The sequence below is a fragment of the Scyliorhinus torazame genome, chromosome 9, assembly GCF_047496885.1.
Source record: "Scyliorhinus torazame isolate Kashiwa2021f chromosome 9, sScyTor2.1, whole genome shotgun sequence".
Taxonomy (NCBI): domain Eukaryota; kingdom Metazoa; phylum Chordata; class Chondrichthyes; order Carcharhiniformes; family Scyliorhinidae; genus Scyliorhinus; species Scyliorhinus torazame.
Window position 1 is genome coordinate 204,061,070 of NC_092715.1, and position 19,684 is coordinate 204,080,753.

General features: G+C 45.8%; 1 protein-coding gene across 2 annotated transcripts in view; it reads left to right on the forward strand.

Moving 5' to 3' along the window:
• The window catches only part of kcmf1 (potassium channel modulatory factor 1), a 161,876-nt gene that overhangs the window by 125,600 nt on the left and 16,592 nt on the right, over positions 1–19,684 (forward strand). For both annotated transcript variants that reach the window (XM_072517012.1, XM_072517013.1), the window contains one exon: positions 9,638–9,739. In XM_072517012.1, the coding sequence (XP_072373113.1) occupies positions 9,638–9,739 (102 nt within the window). The remainder of the gene's footprint in view (positions 1–9,637; positions 9,740–19,684) is intronic.

Consider the following 19,684-nt stretch of genomic DNA (forward strand, 5'->3'; position numbering starts at 1 on the left):
GTCTAAAGCTATCATTTTGCTTGGAGAAGTATTATGCAGGATGCTGTTGTACACATTTATTCTGATATTTTTTGCTTAAAAATCTGCCATGTATCTTTAAAAGAGAAACAAAATAATACTTCTGCATTTTTCTCAGTTATATACTCCATATACTTGGAGCTTCTTACTCACTGTTTGGGGCACAACTCCACATGCTCTCTAATTCCTTATTTAATTAGCCATTCATGTGAGGTCTTAAATTAGCAGGGCATACCAGAATGAAAGCTGGGAGGAGAATCTATCACAGCCCAACCGTATCTTCTGCTGAAATCCACTTCCAACAGAGGTTGCTAGTGCTTCCCACAATGAGAAATCCTGGTCAATGTCCTCCTCCTAACATGAGGGCACTGAGATCAACTGTAGTCTGTGTTGGGAAGGTGTTAGTCGCGGAACAATGTCTCTTAAAGAAATCTTTGCGGTAGTCAGAACAGCAAGTCTTCACTAACTATTTGTAACTTTATTCATATTTTATACAGTATTGTTTCTTGCGGGATGGACAAACATTGAATTTGTCGTCTTGTCCCATCTTTCTCCTCTTCTTTCTCCTCTTCTTTCTTCATGCAGGTCTCTTGATGCCCTCTGTGGCTGCGGAAGAGCCTTCCTGTGGTGAGAAGTAGTGCGGTCACCTTTTTGTATTAATAGTGGAAGACTGCTAACATGTTCCAGTATCCCTTGTGGTCATAGCACACTGGCTGGAAGCTGCAGTGTGCCCGGTGTTTACTGTGTTGACCAGCTGTACTGTTGTCGTAATTGAAAGTAGCAGATTCCCATCGCTGATCACTCTCTTGTACTACTTCCACTGGAGGTGTCATGGTTATCTCATGAATGGTAGGCTGGTCTGACCACTGGGGCTTTTCTTGGGCCTGCAGTGAGAAAGGACCAACCTGTTCCACAAAGAGAGAAGAGACTTCTAAGCTGAAGAGGACTCGGGGCTATGCAATTCCTGTTGACTCCTGACCGTGGTTCTAGGGTCATGCCAATGACTGAAAGTCGGATTCCTGCTGCCCTGTGAAGTGGAGTGTTCATTGATCAAAGTCAAAAGGTTTTGAGCCATGGTCCCTCGTGTGATAGGACTGCTGCACTGGTACCCGAATCACAATTTGAAATTTATTATATGACCATTTACAAGGATGTCAGCATTCCAAAATGAGGAATCAAAATCCATGACTTCACTAAGAAGCATCGTTGTATCTCTTCCGGGTTATTGGTCTCAGCCCCGTGGATTACTTTGCGCCTTGTGTGCATTTCTGTGGCTTTGACTGGCATAGTATGACAAAGCATCCAGTTCAGGGGCAGTGGAAGCACTGAGCTGTACTTGTAGGACACTGATCTCTCCTATGAGGGTTCTTTGCATTGCAGCACTGGTCAGGTTGTTCTGAGCAGTTCAGGAATTGCTTTCCCTGACTTAGATTGTCCCTTTTGTGACCTGTTAAGCTGGACTGAAGTTTGGCTTCTGTTCCATGTTTTTGCCTGTCCCCTTAAATAGTCCTGTATTGCTCACATAGTTCAGACAGTCTAACTATCTGGATTGCCTTTCCTTGGAGATAGATCACCCCGCTCCAGAAGGTGAAATCAGGATCTCGCCACAGCGAGGCGAGAAACCAATTATCACAACTTAAGCCCAATATTCATACAATTAACAGGAGCCACCCCAAATCCAATGGCCTCTTGTCATTCGGTGGCCTCCCCAGCAAGTGCTCACACTGGCGCCGATTACTTCTCCTTTTGAAAAACTTGAACCTGGCGGAAGGTCTTCTGTGGGGAACTGAGCAGGTGAGTACCCATCTTTGCTCACAGGCAAAGGGCCCGGGGCTGCTGGGATTGCCACCCCGGTGCTCGATTGGGGGCGAGGAATCCTCAGTTGGTGGTGGGGGACCCTCTGCAGGGGTGGGTCGTCATAGAAGGGTGGCGGAGAGGGGGGGCAACCGGCGGGCAACTGCTCGTGGCATCATGCCGACCCCTGGATCGTGCGTACCCCATCCGGGGCAGCACTTTTCCCTGCCTGTCTGCTCCAACTACCGCCCACAACCCCCACCGACTGCCGAGGTCTTTGGCCGTATGGCTGAAGGCTATTGCCGATTGGGAATTGGCAATCGTGGTTAAGTGAAGACTTCCCAGGGCAGCACGGTGGCGCAGTAGTTGGTACTGCTGCCTCACGGTGCTGAGGCCCCAGGTTCAATCCCAACCCTAGGGACTTTAACTTTCCAAATATTGACTGGAAACGCTATAGTTCGAGTACTTTAGATGGGTCCGTTTTTGTCCAATGTGTGCAGGAGGGTTTCCTGACACAGTATGTAGATAGGTCAACGAGAGGCGAGGCCATATTGGATTTGGTACTGGGTAATGAACCAGGACAGGTGTTAGATTTGGAGGTAGGTGAGCACTTTGGTGATAGTGACCACAATTCGGTTACGTTTACTGTAGCGATGGAAAGGGATAGGTATATACCGCAGGGCAAGAGTTATATCTGGGGGAAAGGCAATTATGATGCGATGAGGCAAGACTTAGGATGCATCGGGTGGAGAGGAAAACTGCAGAGGATGGGCACAATGGAAATGTGGAGCTTGTTCAAGGAACAGCTACTGCGTGTCCTTGATAAGTATGTACCTGTCAGGTAGGGAGGAAGTGATCGAGCAAGGGAACCGTGGTTTACTAAAGCAGTCAAAACACTTATCAAGAGGAAGAAGGAGGCTTATGTAAAGATGAGACATGAAGGTTCAGTTAGGGCGCTCGAAAGTTACAAGTTAGCTAGGAAGGACCTAAAGAGAGAGCTAAGAAGAGCAAGAGGGGACATGAGACGTCTTTGGCAGGTAGGATCAAGGATAACCCTAAAGCTTTCTATAGATATGTCAGGAACAAAAGAATGACTAGGGCAAGAGTAGGGCCAGTCAAGGACAGTAGTGGGAAGTTGTGCTTGGAGTCCGAGGAGATAGGAGAGGTGCTAAATGAATATTTTTCGTCAGTATTCACACAGGAAAAAGACAATGTTGTCGAGGAGAATACGGAGATTCAGGCTACTAGACTCAAAGGGCTTGAGGTTCATAAGGAGGAGGTGTTAGGAATTCGGGAAAGTGTGAAAATAGATAAGTCCCCTGGGCCGGATGGGATTTATCCTAGGATTCTCTGGGAAGCTAGGGAGGAGATTGCTGAGTCCTTTGGCTTTGATCTTTAAGTCATCTTTGTCTACAGGAATAGTACCAGAAGACTGGAGGATAGCAAATGTTGTTCCCTTTTTCAAGAAGGGGAGTAGAGACAACCCCGGTAACTATAGACCAGTGAGCCTTACTGCTGTTGTGGGCAAAATCTTGGAAAGGTTTATAAGAGTTAGAATGTATAATCATCTGGAAAGGAATAATTTGATTAGAGATAGTCAACATTGTTTTGTGAAGGGTAGATCGTGCCTCACAAACCTTATTGAGTTCTTTGAGAAGGTGACCAAACAGGTGGATGAGGGTAAAGCAGTTGATGTGGTGTATATGGATTTCAGTAAAGCATTTGATAAGGTTCCCCACAGTAGGCTACTACAGAAAATACGGAGGAATGGGATTCCGGGTGATTTAGCAGTTTGGATCAGAAATTGGCTAGCTGGAAGAAGACAAAGGGTGTTGGTTGATGGGAAATGTTCAGACTGGAGTCCAGTTACTAGTGGTGTACCACAAGGATCTGTTTTGGGGCCACTGCTGTTTGTCATTTTTATAAATAACCTGGAGGAGGGCGTAGAAGGATGGGTGAGTAAATTTGCAGATGACACTAAAGTCGGTGGAGTTGTGGACAGTGCGGAAGGATGTTACAAGTTACAGAGGGACATAGATAATCTGCAGCTCTGGGCTGAGAGGTGGCAAATGGAGTTTAATGCAGAAAAGTGTGAGGTGATTCATTTTGGAAGGAATAACAGGAAGACCGAGTACTGGGCTAATGGTAAGATTCTTGGCAGTGTGGATGAGCAGAAAAGATCTCTGTGTCCATGTACATAGATCCCTGAAAGTTGCCACCCAGGTTGAGAGGGTTGTTAAGAAGGCGTACGGTGTGTTAGCTTTTATTGGTAGAGGGATTGAGTTTCGGAGCCATGAGGTCATGTTGCAGCTGTACAAAACTCTGGTGCAGCCGCATTTGGAGTGTTGCGTGCAATTCTGGTCGCCGCATTATAGGAAGGATGTGGAAGCATTGGAAAGGGTGCAGAGGAGATTTACCAGAATGTTGCCTGGTATGGAGGGAAGACTTTATGAGGAAAGGCTGTGGGACTTGAGGCTGTTTTCGTTAGAAGAAGGTTAAGAGATGACTTAATTGAGGCATACAAGATGATCAGAGGATTGGATAGGGTGGACAGAGAGCCTTTTTCCTCGGATGGTGATGTCTAGCACGAGGGGACATAGCTTTAAATTGAGGGGAGATAGATATAAGACAGATGTCAGAGGTAGGTTCTTTACTCAGAGAATAGTAAGGGCGTGGAATGCCCTGCCTGCAACAGTAGTGGACTCGCCAACACTCAGGACATTCAAATGGTCATTGGATAGACATATGGACGATCAGGGAATAGTGTAGATGGGCTTTAGAGTGGTTTCACAGGTCGGCGCAACATCGAGGGCCGAAGGGCTGCGCTGTAATGTTCTATGTTCTTAGGTCACTATTCGTGTGGAGTTTGCACATTCGCCTCGTGTTTGTGTAGGACTCGCCCCACAACCCAAAGATGTGCAGGGTAGGTGGATTAGCCACGGTAAATTTCCCCTTAATTGGAAAAAATGAATTGGGTACTCTTAGATTTATTTTTTTTAAAGTGAGCACTTCGCACATCCCAAGTGGATTCTCATGGGTGGGCAGGCCATGTAGCTTGTGGGAGTCATTGCCTAGCATCCCAATCACACCTTGATGCCTGGACACTGTGCCTGAACACTGCGGGAGGCAATACCACACATGCAACAACCAACATTGGAACACCAAGGGAATGGGGCACAGCTCCGGGAACATTCCCATGGCTGGAGGGTGGGTGGTGCCACGAGGAGGGGGAGATGCCTGGAGAGATGGGCCAAGGATTCGGATGTCAACGGAAGAAAGTGACTAAAAGGTACATTGAATTTCACAATCTCTTCCCCCCCCCCCACATCCCCTCGGTGATCCTCAACCTGCTTGGCCCTCTAACTCTACTGCTATATCTAGGTGTTTCCCCAGGATGCACATCAGATGTGGAGGCAGCCAGCTGCTTGCCTCGTCCCTAGACCTTTGATGCCCTTCGCAGGTCTCCTCTGGCGGTTCTGAAGCCAGAAGGCCCCGGCGCATAGCCGTGCCGCCCTGACCAGTGTGCTGACTTCGAAACGCATCTTATCGGATGGGTGGAACTCTGGAGCTGGTAGCCACCATCACCACTCCACAGGATGGGTCAGGGTTGACACCCAGCCTCCCCTCCTCCCAGTCGGTACACATCGGGCTCTGGGGTTCACCTTGGGACAGAGGGGCAGCTGGTTTGCGCCCGGCTGCCTCTGCATCACCTGGCTCTGCTAGCCCTTGCAGTTCCCCAATGTCTGCACCATAGTGTCGCGCCCTCGACAATGCTCCTCGGACATTCTGCTGAGACCCTCGGCCATGGCTGTCACCGACTACGCAACACCGTGGACACCTTCAGTAATGGTGCTGACATTGTGCACCAGGCTTTCCTCTGCAGTTGCCACCTTATCAGTTTTGGCCTTGGTACCATGCCATCCTACGCCAATAGCCTCTGGGAGTGACACTGACATCTCCCCCTGAATGTCCGGCTGCTCCCTATCGTCTCCATCAGCTCCGGGTAACTCTGTACCACAGGCTCAGCACCAGGCTGGGACCCACTTGGGTCCTGGGGTCCTGCACCCTTCCGACTACTGTCTTGCCTGGGGATTCCTGCCTCCACCTGATGTGCATCATCAGCAGTGTGGGACTCACCAGATTGTGCCCCTGAAGCCTGACCACTAAAATTTCCCACCGAGGTGTATACATCTGCGTTGGTGGAGGCAGGGGATGACAGCTGCACCGCGATTATTAATGATTGTATCCTCGGAGCTCTCCTCCGAGGTGCTCGGAGAGGGTGCCACCCAGGATGGGCAGGCATTGTCGGCTGGAGGACCTGCGGGAGAATGGGCATCTGGTCAGTGAGAGGGATGGGTCAGTCAGTAAGGCAATAACAACTCACGCTTGACAGGTCCTCCGGGTGGGGCCCAGTGGTTCCTCACCTCTGCGGCGTCCGCCAACCTCCACGTGGGTGACTGATCTGTCTTCGGCCACCTCGGGCCAACTCCAGAGCGCACTCCTTGAAGGAGGTGAGGATTCTTAAGTCGGGCATCCCTGGGTCAGTCTCCTTTTCCTGAGTAGGCAGGGCAGCACGGTGGCACTGCTCCAGGGCCCGGGTTCAATTCAGGTTTCGGGTGATTGTGTGGCATTTGCATTTTCTCCCCGTGTCTGCGTGGGTTTCCTCCGGGTGCTCCGGTTTCCCCCACAGTCCAAAGATGTGCAGGTTAGGTGGATTAGCACTGCCAAATTGCCCCTTAGTGTCCAAAACATTAGGTGGGGTTACTGGTTTACGGGGATGGGGTAGAGACGTGGGTTTAAGTAGGGTGCCCTTTCCAAGGGCCGATGCAGAGCCAATGGGCCAAATGGCCTCCATCTGCATTGTAAATAAAAAATGTTTTTTAAAAAAACACAGAAGGGGCATCCTTGGCCACACGTGTGGTTCACAGTGGTGGGAGGGTGTGTGTTAAAGGAGGGTTGAAGGGCAGGCTGTGGAGGGAGGGTTGGGGGTCGCATGGGGAGTTGGGGCCTGGATGCTCCCTTGGGGTTGGGGGGCTTTGGTGTCTACTCACTCATGTTGCCCGGTGTAGGTTATTGACATTTTTATGGCACAGGAGGCCAGTCGTCCAGATCACGCTCCCCGAGCTGACAGCTGCCGTCATCTCATCCCAGGCATCACTGGATGCCCTGTGGTTGACTCTCCTGGACCCTCGGGGAACAAGACATCCCTCCTGGCCTCCACTGCATCTAGAAGCATCCCCTGATCAGCATCCCGGAATCTTGGGTCCGGTCTCAATTCTGGCCTTGGGTGACCGTCTGTGTGGAGTTTGCATGTTTTCCCCCTATCTGCGTGGATTTCCTCTGGGTGCTCCGGTTTCCTCCCACAGTCCAAAGATGTGCAGGTTAGGTGGATTGGCCATGCCAAATTGCGCATTAGTGTCCAAAAACTTAGGTAGGGTTACTGGGTTATGGGGATAGGTGGAGGCGTGGACTTAAGTGGGGTGCTCTTTCCAGGGGCTGGTGCAGACACGATGGGCCGAATGGCCTCCTTCTGCACTGTAGAAATTCTAACTGCCGTCCATATTAAGGTGGGAAGGCTTTTTGTTCTTAGTTTAGCTGAGTTTGTGGACAGTTGCAGACAGAATACCGGAGAGTGAATATTTCTAAGCTCTGCTAGGAGAAACTGGACAGGACGGAAGCTGCACAGAGGCAGACTTCCTAAAGTACCAGTTACAGTCCAAATAACCAGGGAATTGAGACAAAAAGAATATCTCAACACAACTGAAGTTAAAGAACAGAAACAAGGTATAATTCAGAAGAATTCCAGGAACAGTAAATAAAGTGTTCTGTGTTTGCGACAATTGCAAAACCTATTGTTGTGTACTGTCATGCAGTATGGAGATGAAGTGTGAATTTTGTCAAAAATAGTCGGTGGGGACAAATAGTGAGTAAGCCGCCAGCCCCAAAGGTGGCATTTCCCACCGTATTGTTCGGCACACGGCTGAAAAAAAATAAAGAACTGAGTCCCACGGGCCCACCCCACCAACAACTCTGGTTGTAAAGGATCGGGGTGCCATTTTTAAAGACATCACTGCACTCCGTAACTGGCCAGATATTGTCTCCCTGTCACTGCATACCCCTTGAACTCCTCTGGCGGGTTCTGCTCGCCTGGTGCATGCTGCGGGAGACTTGTCGTGAATCAAGCACGCCAATGTGAACAGGCGATGCCGGCTGTTAGGCATAAAGGCCTGATAGTTATATTTAAATGTATTCAAATGGGGATCACGACATTGAACATTGGGATTCCCGTTCTGATTGTTCTCCCCCCCCCCCCCCCCCCAATCCACCTACCAGCCTCTCACACACCGGTGTAAACTACGCTTTGGGACTCCCATGGGATTTTGCATTCCCAGTCCCTGTAAACGGGAGTGCAAAATCATCTATATTTCTACTTTGGTGGGCACATAGTCACTAGCTGAAAGAGAAAAATAGAATTAGTTTTGGTAAGTACTCTTCTTCAGAATTGTACTTGCCAGTCTCAGCACTATATCCTGTGCTTCACCTCGATGCACCACTCTTGTGGTGCATTTTCAGTGAGCATCAACAGGCAATCACCTTGGTCGAATGAATTGCAATATTAATAACATTTGAGGTAGAATTTGACCTCCCTACATTTTGCTGGCTTGACCTCTAGTGACAGAATTGCTTTACTTGTAAGCATTTAATCCTTTGATCACTGAATTTCGCAAAGATTTTTAGTTATGCAGCAGATTTTTAAAATATGTTTGTCAGCTGCAGACAGGTTTAATGCAGTAATTCTTGGTTGGTTATTTATATTAAAATAGAATGGGTTAGCACTGCTGCCTCAGCTCCAGGGACCCATATTCAATTCCGGCCCCGGGTGACTGTGTGGAGTTTTGTACTTTCTCTCCGTGTCTGCGTAGGTTTCCTCCCACAATCCAAAGATGTGCAGTTCAGGTGGATTGGCCATGCTAAATTGTTACTTACTGTCCAAAAGATTTAGGTGGGTTAAGGGGATTGGGTGGAGGCGTGGGCTTAACAGGGTGCGCTTTCCCAGGGCCAGTGCAGACTCGATGGGCCAAATGGATTCCTTCTGCACTGTAGGAATTCTATGATATCCACCAATAATTAGTGATAATATTTGGCGTTAACACTAGTTCTGTAATCCAGAAGACAACTGTCTTCTCAGTTTGTCTGCAGATAATTGGTCATTTTTGTGTATTTAATGTCATTGAGAATATCAAATATCATGTCTGCTCTTTATTATTCTGACGGTAGAAACAAAATGCATCATATCCATCAGCACCTGTAAAGAGAAAAGACAGGTTAATGTTGAAAATATAAACCTTCTTGAGAATCAAAAGATAAAGCCACCTCCTTAGAGTTGGGAACGATGGGACAGGAAAGCAGGGAAGGAAAAAAACAGATAATGCAACCATGGGAGCCATTAATGAGATGAATGACCTCCAGTCAATAATAGATGATACACAAGATCATCTCAGTGAGCCAATAGGAAGACAAAAAGAACAAAATATGAAAGGGCTAAAACAGTGCAAAGAAATAGGGATAGTCCACACAAGGAACTAGGCAGATCTACAGATTTATGACAACTAAAATGAAAACAAAAAACATAGTAGATATGCTAAAATTCATTCCCAAACCTATTTGTACTTCAATGGCAGAGTTTAGCTCCTTTCTGTGAATGTTCAGAGTTGACTTTTATTTATATCCCCATCCCAATTGTTAGTTCTGCTCATTTACCTGAACTTTTCGATTTTTGTCATCACTAGAAGTGATCATTAAACTTGCTTTTAATATATTACAGGTTTGTCCAATTTGTGCAGCATTACCTGGAGGAGATCCTAATCATGTCACGGACGACTTTGCAGCTCATCTTACACTTGAACACAGGGCTCCTAGAGATTTAATATCCTTTTAAAAGTCCAAAATTCAGCTACCTGAAAGTGCCAAAAGGAAAATTCATGGTTGCGTATCCTGTGCCACAATGATTAATGGCAATAATTTAAAATGGGAATTGTTAGTTTTTGACAAAGTGGTGAAATAGATAAAGGAACAAACTCAGTCGCTTTATGTTGAGCGCAAACTGCTTGTGCAACTTTATGGTATTGCTTTTGTAATATTGCATTGACTTTTTATTTATTTAAGGAAATTGTATACACCATCCCCATTACTTTGTTTGAGACACAGTTTATTTTAACATTTTTCACAATTGATTGGATGAACACAAGCTGTCAACTGATATTGTGAGGAGCATACCCCCTTTATGAAATTTTGAATTGGTGATAGAAGGGTTTCTCTCTTATGCCTCTTTCACTCATTTAAAGAATCCCACCCCAGCTATCAGCTGTTTTAATTCCCAACATTCAATTCATGCAAATCATATTTCTCAAAATGTTATTAAATCTAAATTGCCTTTGTTCAAAATGTTATTATGTCGTCATTCTTCAGTCAAGGACTGTCTGAATAAATAGCAAAATACTGAGGATGCTGGAACCGGAAACAAAAACAAAGACTGCTGGAAAAATTCAGCAGGTCTGGCAGCACCTGCAAGGAGAGAAAACCCAGAGCATTCTTCAGAGCTAAAGAGAGGGAAAATGTCATATATATAAAAGAGGGGTGGAACAGGGATTAGTGGGAGCTGGGAGAGATTGCAGCAAATATGTTGCAAAACTTGAGGACAGGTGACAGCCCAGTGGGGAAGGGAAGGTTTTTGCATCGGAACAAAAAAATGTTTGGAATGTTTTTTTTAAGAAGTTAATATGGATGGAGGAGATAGGTCACAATCTGAAGTTGTTGAACTCAGTGTTAGTCCTGAGGGCTGTAACGTGCCGAATCGAAGGTGAGATGCTGCTTCTCCAGCAGTGCCGGCTTCACTGCAGCATTGCAGCATGCCAAGGATCATGTGGGCATTAGAGCAAGATGGTGAGTTGAAATGGCATGCAGCAGAAAGATTAGGGTCATGCTTGCAGGCTGAGCGAAGGTGTTCAGCAAAGCCGTCACCCAGTCTGTGTTTAGTCTCCCCAGTGTAGAGGAGACCGCATTGGGAGCAGCGAATACAGTAAATCAAATATTGAACTCCACTGAACTCTCGTCAGTTGTGGCAAGACTTAAACAACATAACGGGCTACAAAGCAAAACCGAGTAGAATCTCTGGCAGCAGAGCACCTGTCCCCGATGTACTCAATGCATTCATCGCTCGTTTCAAGCAGGAAGCCAACAAACCATTGTCAACGGTCTCAACAGCCTTGGACACACCAATACCTACCGTCACAGCCACAAGTGAAATGTTGCTTTACCTGAAAGGAGTGCTTGGGACCTTAAATGGTGGACAGGTAAAGGGACAGATGTTGCAACTTCTGTGATTGCAAGGGAAGGTGCCGTGGGAAGGGTATGAGGAGTTGGATGCGATGGACGAGTGGGCCAGGGTCTTGCCAAGGGAGCGAATGTTAACAGGATAGGTGAGGGAAAGATGTGTTCTGTTGTGGCCGAGGATGATCCTTTCAATACAGAGGCTGTTGGGGTGGAAAGTGAGCAAAAGGGGATCCTATCATGGCTGTGGGAGGGAAGGGAATGGTTAGAGCTCCTAAGTGACTGCTTGGAGTCAGTGGACTGGTCCATATTCAAAGTCTCAGCGGCCAACCTAGATGAGTATGTCACTGCTGTCACAGACTTCATCAGCAAGTGTTTCGAAGACTATGTGCCAAAGAAGGTAGTACGTGTGTTCCCCAACTGGAAACCATGGTTTTACCGGGCGATCCACTCCCTACTTAAGTCCAGGTCTGAGGCGTTCAAGACGGGTGACCCTGACCTATACAAGAAATCTAGGTCAAAGCCATCAGGGACGCCAAGAGACAATACTAGAGTAAGCTAGATTCACAGACTAACGACAGGGACTCTCGTCAGTTGGGGCAAGACTTAAACAACATGATGGGCTACAAAGCAAAACCGAGTAGAATCTCCGGCAGCAGAGCACCCGCCTCGATGCATTCTATGCTCGTTTCGAGCAGGAAGCCAACGAATCGTCGTCAACTGCCTCAACAACCTCGGACACACCAATACCTACCGTCACAGCCTCGGAAGTTAGATCAGCCTTCTGGAAAGTGAACCTCTGGAAAGCAACGGGCCCTGACGGAGTCCCTGATAGTGCACTCAGATCATGTGTGAACCAACTGGCGGGTGCGTTCGCTGCCATCTTCAACCTCTCTCTACTTCGTTCCGAAGCTCCCACCTGCTTCAAGAAGACCACTATCATACTGGTGCCACAGAAGAACCAGGCAATGTGCCTCAACGACTACCGAGCAGTGGCCCTGACATCTATCATTGTGAAGTGCTTCGAGAGGTTAGTCATGAGACATCTCAGCTCCAAACTTCCAGATTGCCTCGATCGACTGCAATTCGCTACCGCCATAGCCGTTCCACAGCAGACGCTATCTCCCTGGCCCAACAATCATCCCTGGAGCATCTCGACAACAAGGACTCCCACGTCAAACTCCGATTCACTGACTACAGCTCCATAATCCCAGCCACGCTCCTAACCAAACTCCAAAACCTAGGACTTGGCTCCTCCCTCTTCAACTGGATTCTCAACTCCCTGACCCACAGACCACAATCAATAAGGATGAACAACGACACCTCCTCCTTGATAACCCTCAATACCGTGGTGGCCCCGCAAGGCTGCGGGCTTAGCCCCCTACTGTACTCCTTCTAAACACCCGACCGTGTGGCAAAATCGGGCTCCAACTCCATCTACAAGTTTGCTGATGACACATCCTTAGTGGGTCGGATCTGAAACGAAGATGAGTCAGAGTACAGGAGAGAGAGAGAGAGAACCTAATGGCATGGTGCAATGGCAGCAATCTCTCCCTCAGTCTCAGCAAAACTAAGGAGCTGGTCATTGACTTCAGGAAGCACAGTGTCGTACATGACCCTCTCTGCATCAATGGTGCTGTGGTGGAGATGGTTGACCGCTTCAAATTCCTAGGTGTAAACATCAACAATATGTCCTAGTCCACCCACGTCAACGCTACGACCAAGAAAGCACAGCAGCGCCTACACTTCCTCAGAAAATTAAGGAAATTTTGCATGTCCACATTGACACTTAATCGGTTTTTGCAGTTGCACCATAGAAAGCATCCTATCTGGCTGCATTGGTATGGCAACTGCTCGGCCAAGACCATAAGAAACTACAGAGTCACAAACACATCCCAGTCCATCATGCGAACCCATATTTGGCTCTGTCTACATCTCCTGTTGCCTTGGGAAAGTGGGCAGCATAATCAAAGACCCCTCCCACCTGGGCTATTCTCTCTTTCAACGTCTTCCATCAGGCAGATGATACAAAAATCTGAGAACACGCACCGACAGATTCAAAAACAGCTTCTTCCCTGCTGTTACCAGACTCCTGAATGGCCCTCTTATTAACTGAACTAATCTTTCTACGCATCTTCTCTACAGTTGTAGCACCATATTCTGTATGCTTCACTCTGTCTATGTATTTACATTGTATATTTATTCTATGTCCAATGTTTTTTGTGTATGCAGTGATCTTCCTGAACTTTTTTGGGCATCGCTGGTTCAGCCAGCATTTAGTGCTCATCCCTAGTTGCCTTTCAGAAGGTGGTGGTGGGTTGCCTTCTTGAACTGCTGCAGTCTTTGGGGTGTAGGTACGCCCAATGTGCTGCTAGGGTGGGAGTTCCAGGATGTTGCCCCAGCAAAACAATACTTTTCACTGTACTTCGGTACACGTGACAAATCGAAGTACATTTTATTTGAACTATACTCACTTCTGTGGGCAATGCTGCTGTTAGCAATCTTCCACAAGCGGCCGTGTTTAATAACTGAATAATCTGTGTTTTGGTGATGTTGATAGAGGGCCTGGATGCTGGGGATAACTCCGCTTACTCTTCTTCCAGAAAGTACCATGGGATCTTTTACATTCACTAGAGCAGGCAGAGGGGTCTCTGTTTGAAGTCTCACCTGAAAAATGGCACCTCCAGCAGTGTGAAGAAATTTCCCCTCTGATCTCTTTTATATCTCTCCCCTCCCACCTTAAACCTATGCCCTGTAGTTCTAGACTCCTCTGCCTTTGGGAAAAGATGTTGACTATCTACCTTATCTATGCTCCTCATTATTTTTTAGACCTCTATAAGTTCACCCCTAAGCCTCTTACGCTCCAGGGAAAAAACTCACAGCCTATCAAGTCCTGGTAGCATCCTCGTAAATCTCTTCTGCACTCTTTCTAGTTTAACAATATCGTTCCTATAATCGGGTGACCAGAACTGAACACAATATTCCACGTGTGGTCTTACCAATGTCTTGTACAACTTCAACAAGACGTCCCAACTCCTGTATTCAATATTCTGACCAATAAAACCTAGCATGCTGAATGCCTTCTTCACCACCCTTTCCAACTGCGACACCACCTTCAAGGAGCTATGAACCTATACTCCTTAGACCTCTTTGTTCTGTAACTCTCCCCAACTCCCTACCATTAACTGAATAGGTCTTGCCCTGTTTTGATCTACCAAAATGCATCACCTCACATTTATCCAAATTAAACTCACATCTGCCATTCATCGGCCCACTGGCCCAATTGGTCAAGATCCTGTTCCAATCTTATATAACCTTATCCACTATGCCACCACGCTTGGTGTCATCTGCAAACTTACTAACCTATATATATATATATATATATGGAGCCAAGCCAATGTGGTTTTGTCTTTGCTCATGTCCAGCCAGAGGATGCTCTGGTTCATTCACACAGTCCGTTGCATGGATAGATGTTTACTACCCAGCTGATTGAGTGGGATTAGTACCCTAAAGAATGACCATAGTTCAATCCATACTCTCAATTCCTGACAAATAATAGTTACCTGGCTCCATGCTTGTTGCTGTAATGTACATATATGATGTTGAATCTAGTTATACTACCCAAAATGCCCTAGCTTTCTGTTACTGTGAGTGTTTAATTCAAATCTGCCCGACGACATTTAGATTAATTCCCAAAGCACTGTTAAATAACAACGCATGTGTTCTACGAAAGAGCTTTAAGATATAAAGTGCATAAATATAACTTCAGAGCTAACCCATGCATGAGATAACGGACAAGGACAAACTTCAACCAAAGTAAGAGAGAGCAAATATAGCCTATCGTTCCAATCCTGTAGAACTGCAGTTTAGGTTCCAGGATCATCTTTTTCTCCCACTTGTATCATCCAGGGGCTGGTTTAGCATAGTGGGTTAAACAGCTGGCTTGTAATGCAGAACAAGACCAGCAGCGCTGATTCAATTCCCATACCGGCCACCCCGAACAGGCGCCGGAATGTGGCGAGTCAGAGCTTTTCACGGTAACTTAATTGAAGCCTACTTGTGACAGCTGGCTTGTAATGCAAAACAAGACCAGCGCGGGTTCAATTCCCGCACCGGCCTCCCCCTACAGGCGCCGGAATATGGCGACTGGGGCTTTTTACAGTAACTTCATTGAAGCCTACTTGTGACAATAAGTGATTATTATTAATATCTGAATTCTGAGTGCAACCAAAGCTGGAGAAGACAATAAACGTTCTGCTAACCTTTTGATACCAATGAAACCTTGAGGTCCTTTGCCATCCAGGTATTGAACAAATGAGAAATAAAGTTCACTTGATGGCACTAGCATTTTCCACCTTTCAGCTGAACTATAAACACCAAGAAGGCAACATCTGTGCGTATTCTGTTGATTTCACTGGAACCAGTGTTAAGAGGTCCTTAAGTTGGCCTCTCTGCCCCTTGCTCCTGATTGGTATCTGGCACATCTGCTGGGCATGTGAATTTGGAATGAACAAGGAATCCGACTCAATGATGTTCCCTGAAGTTGGCAGTCACTCTGAAGGCTTACACATGAGGAATAGTGAGACGGTCTAACTAATAAAACAAAGAACAAGGAAAAGTACAGCACAGAAACAGGCCCTTCTGCCCTCCCAGCCTGTGCCGATCATGATGCCCTGACAAAAAAAAAACCTGCCCTTACTCGGTCTGTATCTCTCTATTTCCTCCCTGTTCATGGAAACATCCAGATGTCTCAAATGTTGCTATTGTATCAGCTTCCTCCACACACTGGAGGAAACTCCAGGCACCCACCACTTTCTGTGTGAAAACCTTAGCCTGCACATCTCTCTTAAACTTTCCCCCTTTCACTTTGAATCTGTGCCCCCTTGTAATTGACACTTCCTGCCTTGGAAAATGCCTCTGACTATCCATCCTGTCTATGCCTCTCATACTGTTGTAGACCTCTGTCGGGTCTCCGCTTAGCTTCCATCTTTCCAGTGAAACCAATCAGAGTTTATTCAACCTCTCCTCATAGCCAACACCCTTGAACCAGGCAACATCCTGGTGAACCTTCTTTACACTCTCTCCAAAGCTTCCATCTCCTTCTGATAATGTGACCAGAACTGCACATGATAGACCAGATACGGCCTAACCAAGGTTTTATATCGCTGCAAGATGATTTCCCAACTCCTGTACTCAGTGCACCAGCTGATGAAGGCAAGCATGCCATATGCCTTCTTAATCACCTTGGCCACCTGTGTTGCCACTTTTAGGGGACTGTGGACCTGCACGCCCAGATCCCTCTGTATGTTAATGTTCCTAAGAGTCCTGCCATTTACAGTATAATTCATACCTAGATTTTTTTCCTCCAAAATGCATCACCTCGCATTTGTCTGGATTAAACTCCATCTGCCATTTCTGTGCCCAAGTCTCCAATCTATCCATATCCTGTTGTATCCTCTGACAATCCTCGGCACTATCAGCAATTCCGCCAATCTTCATGCCATCCGCAAACTTACTAATCAGACCACCCACATTTTCCTCCAGATCATTCATATACACTACAAATGTTGTCCTTGAATGCTTCTTCAGGTTGAGGAGACTACCCTTTGACATCTTGACTGTTGAAAGAGAACATCTGACCAAATGAATGCGTCCTTCTGCCCTATCATTTTTTTTTGTTGCAGGAAACTTTCTCTTGTAGATCATCTTTTATTGCATAGTTTATGAAATGGGCTTTGATGTTAAATCGGACTTATCTCCTTTCATTCTCAGTTATGCCAGCTGTGGCTCCTCTAAACTTTGGATTCAAGCCTCTTTGTGCAGTAGTGAAGAATGCCATGGTGTTGGAGGTGTTACCTTTTAAATTAGAAGTTAAACAGAGACCCCACCTACTGTCTAAGGTGGACATAAAAGATCCCATGATATTATTTCAAAAAAGAGCTGGGGTTGAGGGGGGTTCAGCCTGGTGCCCTGGTCAATATTTATATCTCAACCAGCATTGCCAAAACTGATTCTCTGGTCATTATCACATTGCTATTTGCAGGAACTTACTGCTGCCTTTCCAGTGATTACACATCAGAAGTACTTCATTGGCTGTAAAGTGTTTTGGGGCATCCTGATATTATGACAGGTGCTATATAAATGTAAGTCTTTTTTTTCCTTGTGAAATGACATTTCTCATTTTTAGAGACTGCTCTTGGATGTAGCATTGGTTTCACCGAAGTTTGTTAGTGAACTTGGGCGTTAGGACCTAAACTGCTATACTTGGAGCAAAACCAGACAAACTCGGGAGGTCGGCCGGTATTGGTTGACAGAACAGACAAATGAATGCTTTGGAAATGGACCTCATGTCAAAACTGGAATATTTACAGCCAAACGTCATTCAAAAGGATCTAAACAAGGGGAAGTAGTGTTAATTACTTAAACGAGGAACATGAGAAGGTTGTATGACAGACCATGAGGCATAATGAGAGTAAGAATTAAAAAGAAAAATGAAAATGTGGAAAGCTTAATAACTAGCTTGTGGAAATGGAAAGATGAGAACATGGCAAAGCAGAGCAGCTTCAGTGGCAGACTGGTTGAAGAAAAAAACAGCAACCCACAGTTTATCTCCATTCCTGGAAACACGAACACCCACCTCCCAGTACCAACACTATCCAGAGAGAAAATGGGAGCTGTACTCGAGCCTTGTTGTTAATCAGTCAAAAAATTAAACTACTTCATTGGGTTAGTACATTGCATAATGTGCTTCCATGCCGTAATCCCAGGTTAAATCTTCGTTGGTGCTACAGTTAAGTCATAGTTATAGTCACAACTACAATTAGCCCCAGTGTCACTTGTGCAGAGAGAAGAAATAGCTCCGGTATTTTGTTCCTTTTTTGAATTGCTTTTGCAGTTGTTATTTAAAAGCAGAGTCCGATCGACATGTGATGTTCCCCAGGGTCAAATGGTCCACTGGCACTTTTAAATCCAAGTTCATACATAACACATTAATCTCTTGGTTGAGGCATTTGGATTATCTCCTGCAACATTGTTCTTGAATTATATTGTGCTTTTGCAAGGGTTGCACCTGTGGAAATGAGGTTAGAAGAGATCCATGCAGAGATAGTACAGTCAGGTTGATCCCTGAAAAGTACCCTATACCTTGGCAGGTATATATCAGGGATATTTAAATTTCTGCATGTAGAGTGGGGGGGGGGGGGCATCTTTGTAACTTTATTATTTGACATTTAGAGTTTTTTTTGTTCCAGAGGTCAAAATCTTGATATTTCTATGCATATAGATAATGCACGCATGCAGGGCTTCCTGATTACTGTGCTATACTGTATATTAGCTTAGATTGAACTTTCATACCCTGCTGTCAACCTTCAACCTGCAATCATCTGACAATAGTGCTACCAACTGAGCCAAGCTGCAGAATAAGTAACGAAAGAGAAAATGCTGGAAAATCTCAGCAGGTCTGGCAGCACCTATAGGGAGAGAAAAGAGCTAACGTTTCGAGTCCGATGACTCTTTGTCAAAGCAAAATAAGTATGTCAACATGACAATGCACTGGCTGTGTGTTAGCATTTTTACAGTCAGGTCATTGCAGCGCCAAGTGTCCTATAATCTTGGGTGAGTCTGATTTTATTTATTTTTATAATGAGAAAAACTCCTAGAGGATTTTAGTCTTACAAATACCTATAAATTTGTTATGGCTCACTTACAATTAATTGGATGATTTAGTATCTCTTTTAACTGTTTATTATAATAGACCAAAATGGCGAGCACCATTCTCTGCCCCTCTTCAGGGCCTTTCCACCACAAACCAGACATAAATAAGGGTGCAATGGCATATACTCTGTTGCCTGGATGGGTGCAGTTCCAGAAACAATCAAGATGCTGACACTACAAGACAAAGCAGTCAGCTTGGTGGGCATCCCATCCACTAGTCATTTTGCCACCCAAGATTTTAAAAATATTCATTCCTGGGGTGTGGGTGTCAATGCCAAGATTGGCATTTATTCCATATTCCGAAAAGTGTGCCAGGCCTTCTTATTCAACCACTTTAAATTTATGTTCATACATAACAGATTAGTCTCTTGGTTGAAGTATTTAGGTTATCTCCTGCAATATTGCTCTTATAGAGAGACAGGAGGGGGCATGGTCATGGAAGTACTTGAAAACAAGGGTGAGAATTTTAAAATTGAGGTGTTACTTTACCAGAAGCAAATGTGGCTCAATGAGAACAGGGATGAATGGAACTTGGCAGGAATAAATGACAAGAGAGCAGGTTTTTGAATGACTACAGGTATTCATGGGGTGGACTGCAGGAGGCTGGCTGGGAGTTTAATAGAATTGTAATGTTTGAAGATATGGATAGCAGATGAGGTGAAGAGTGGTAGAGTTGATCAGTGTTACAGGGATGAAAACAGGAGGCTGTAGTGATGTTGTGAATGTGTCGTTGCAAACTCATCTCGGAGCAAATATGACACCAAGGTTGCAAGCAGCCTGGGTTAGTTCTCAGATGCCAGGAAGAAAAATGGAGTTGGTATCTAGGAAA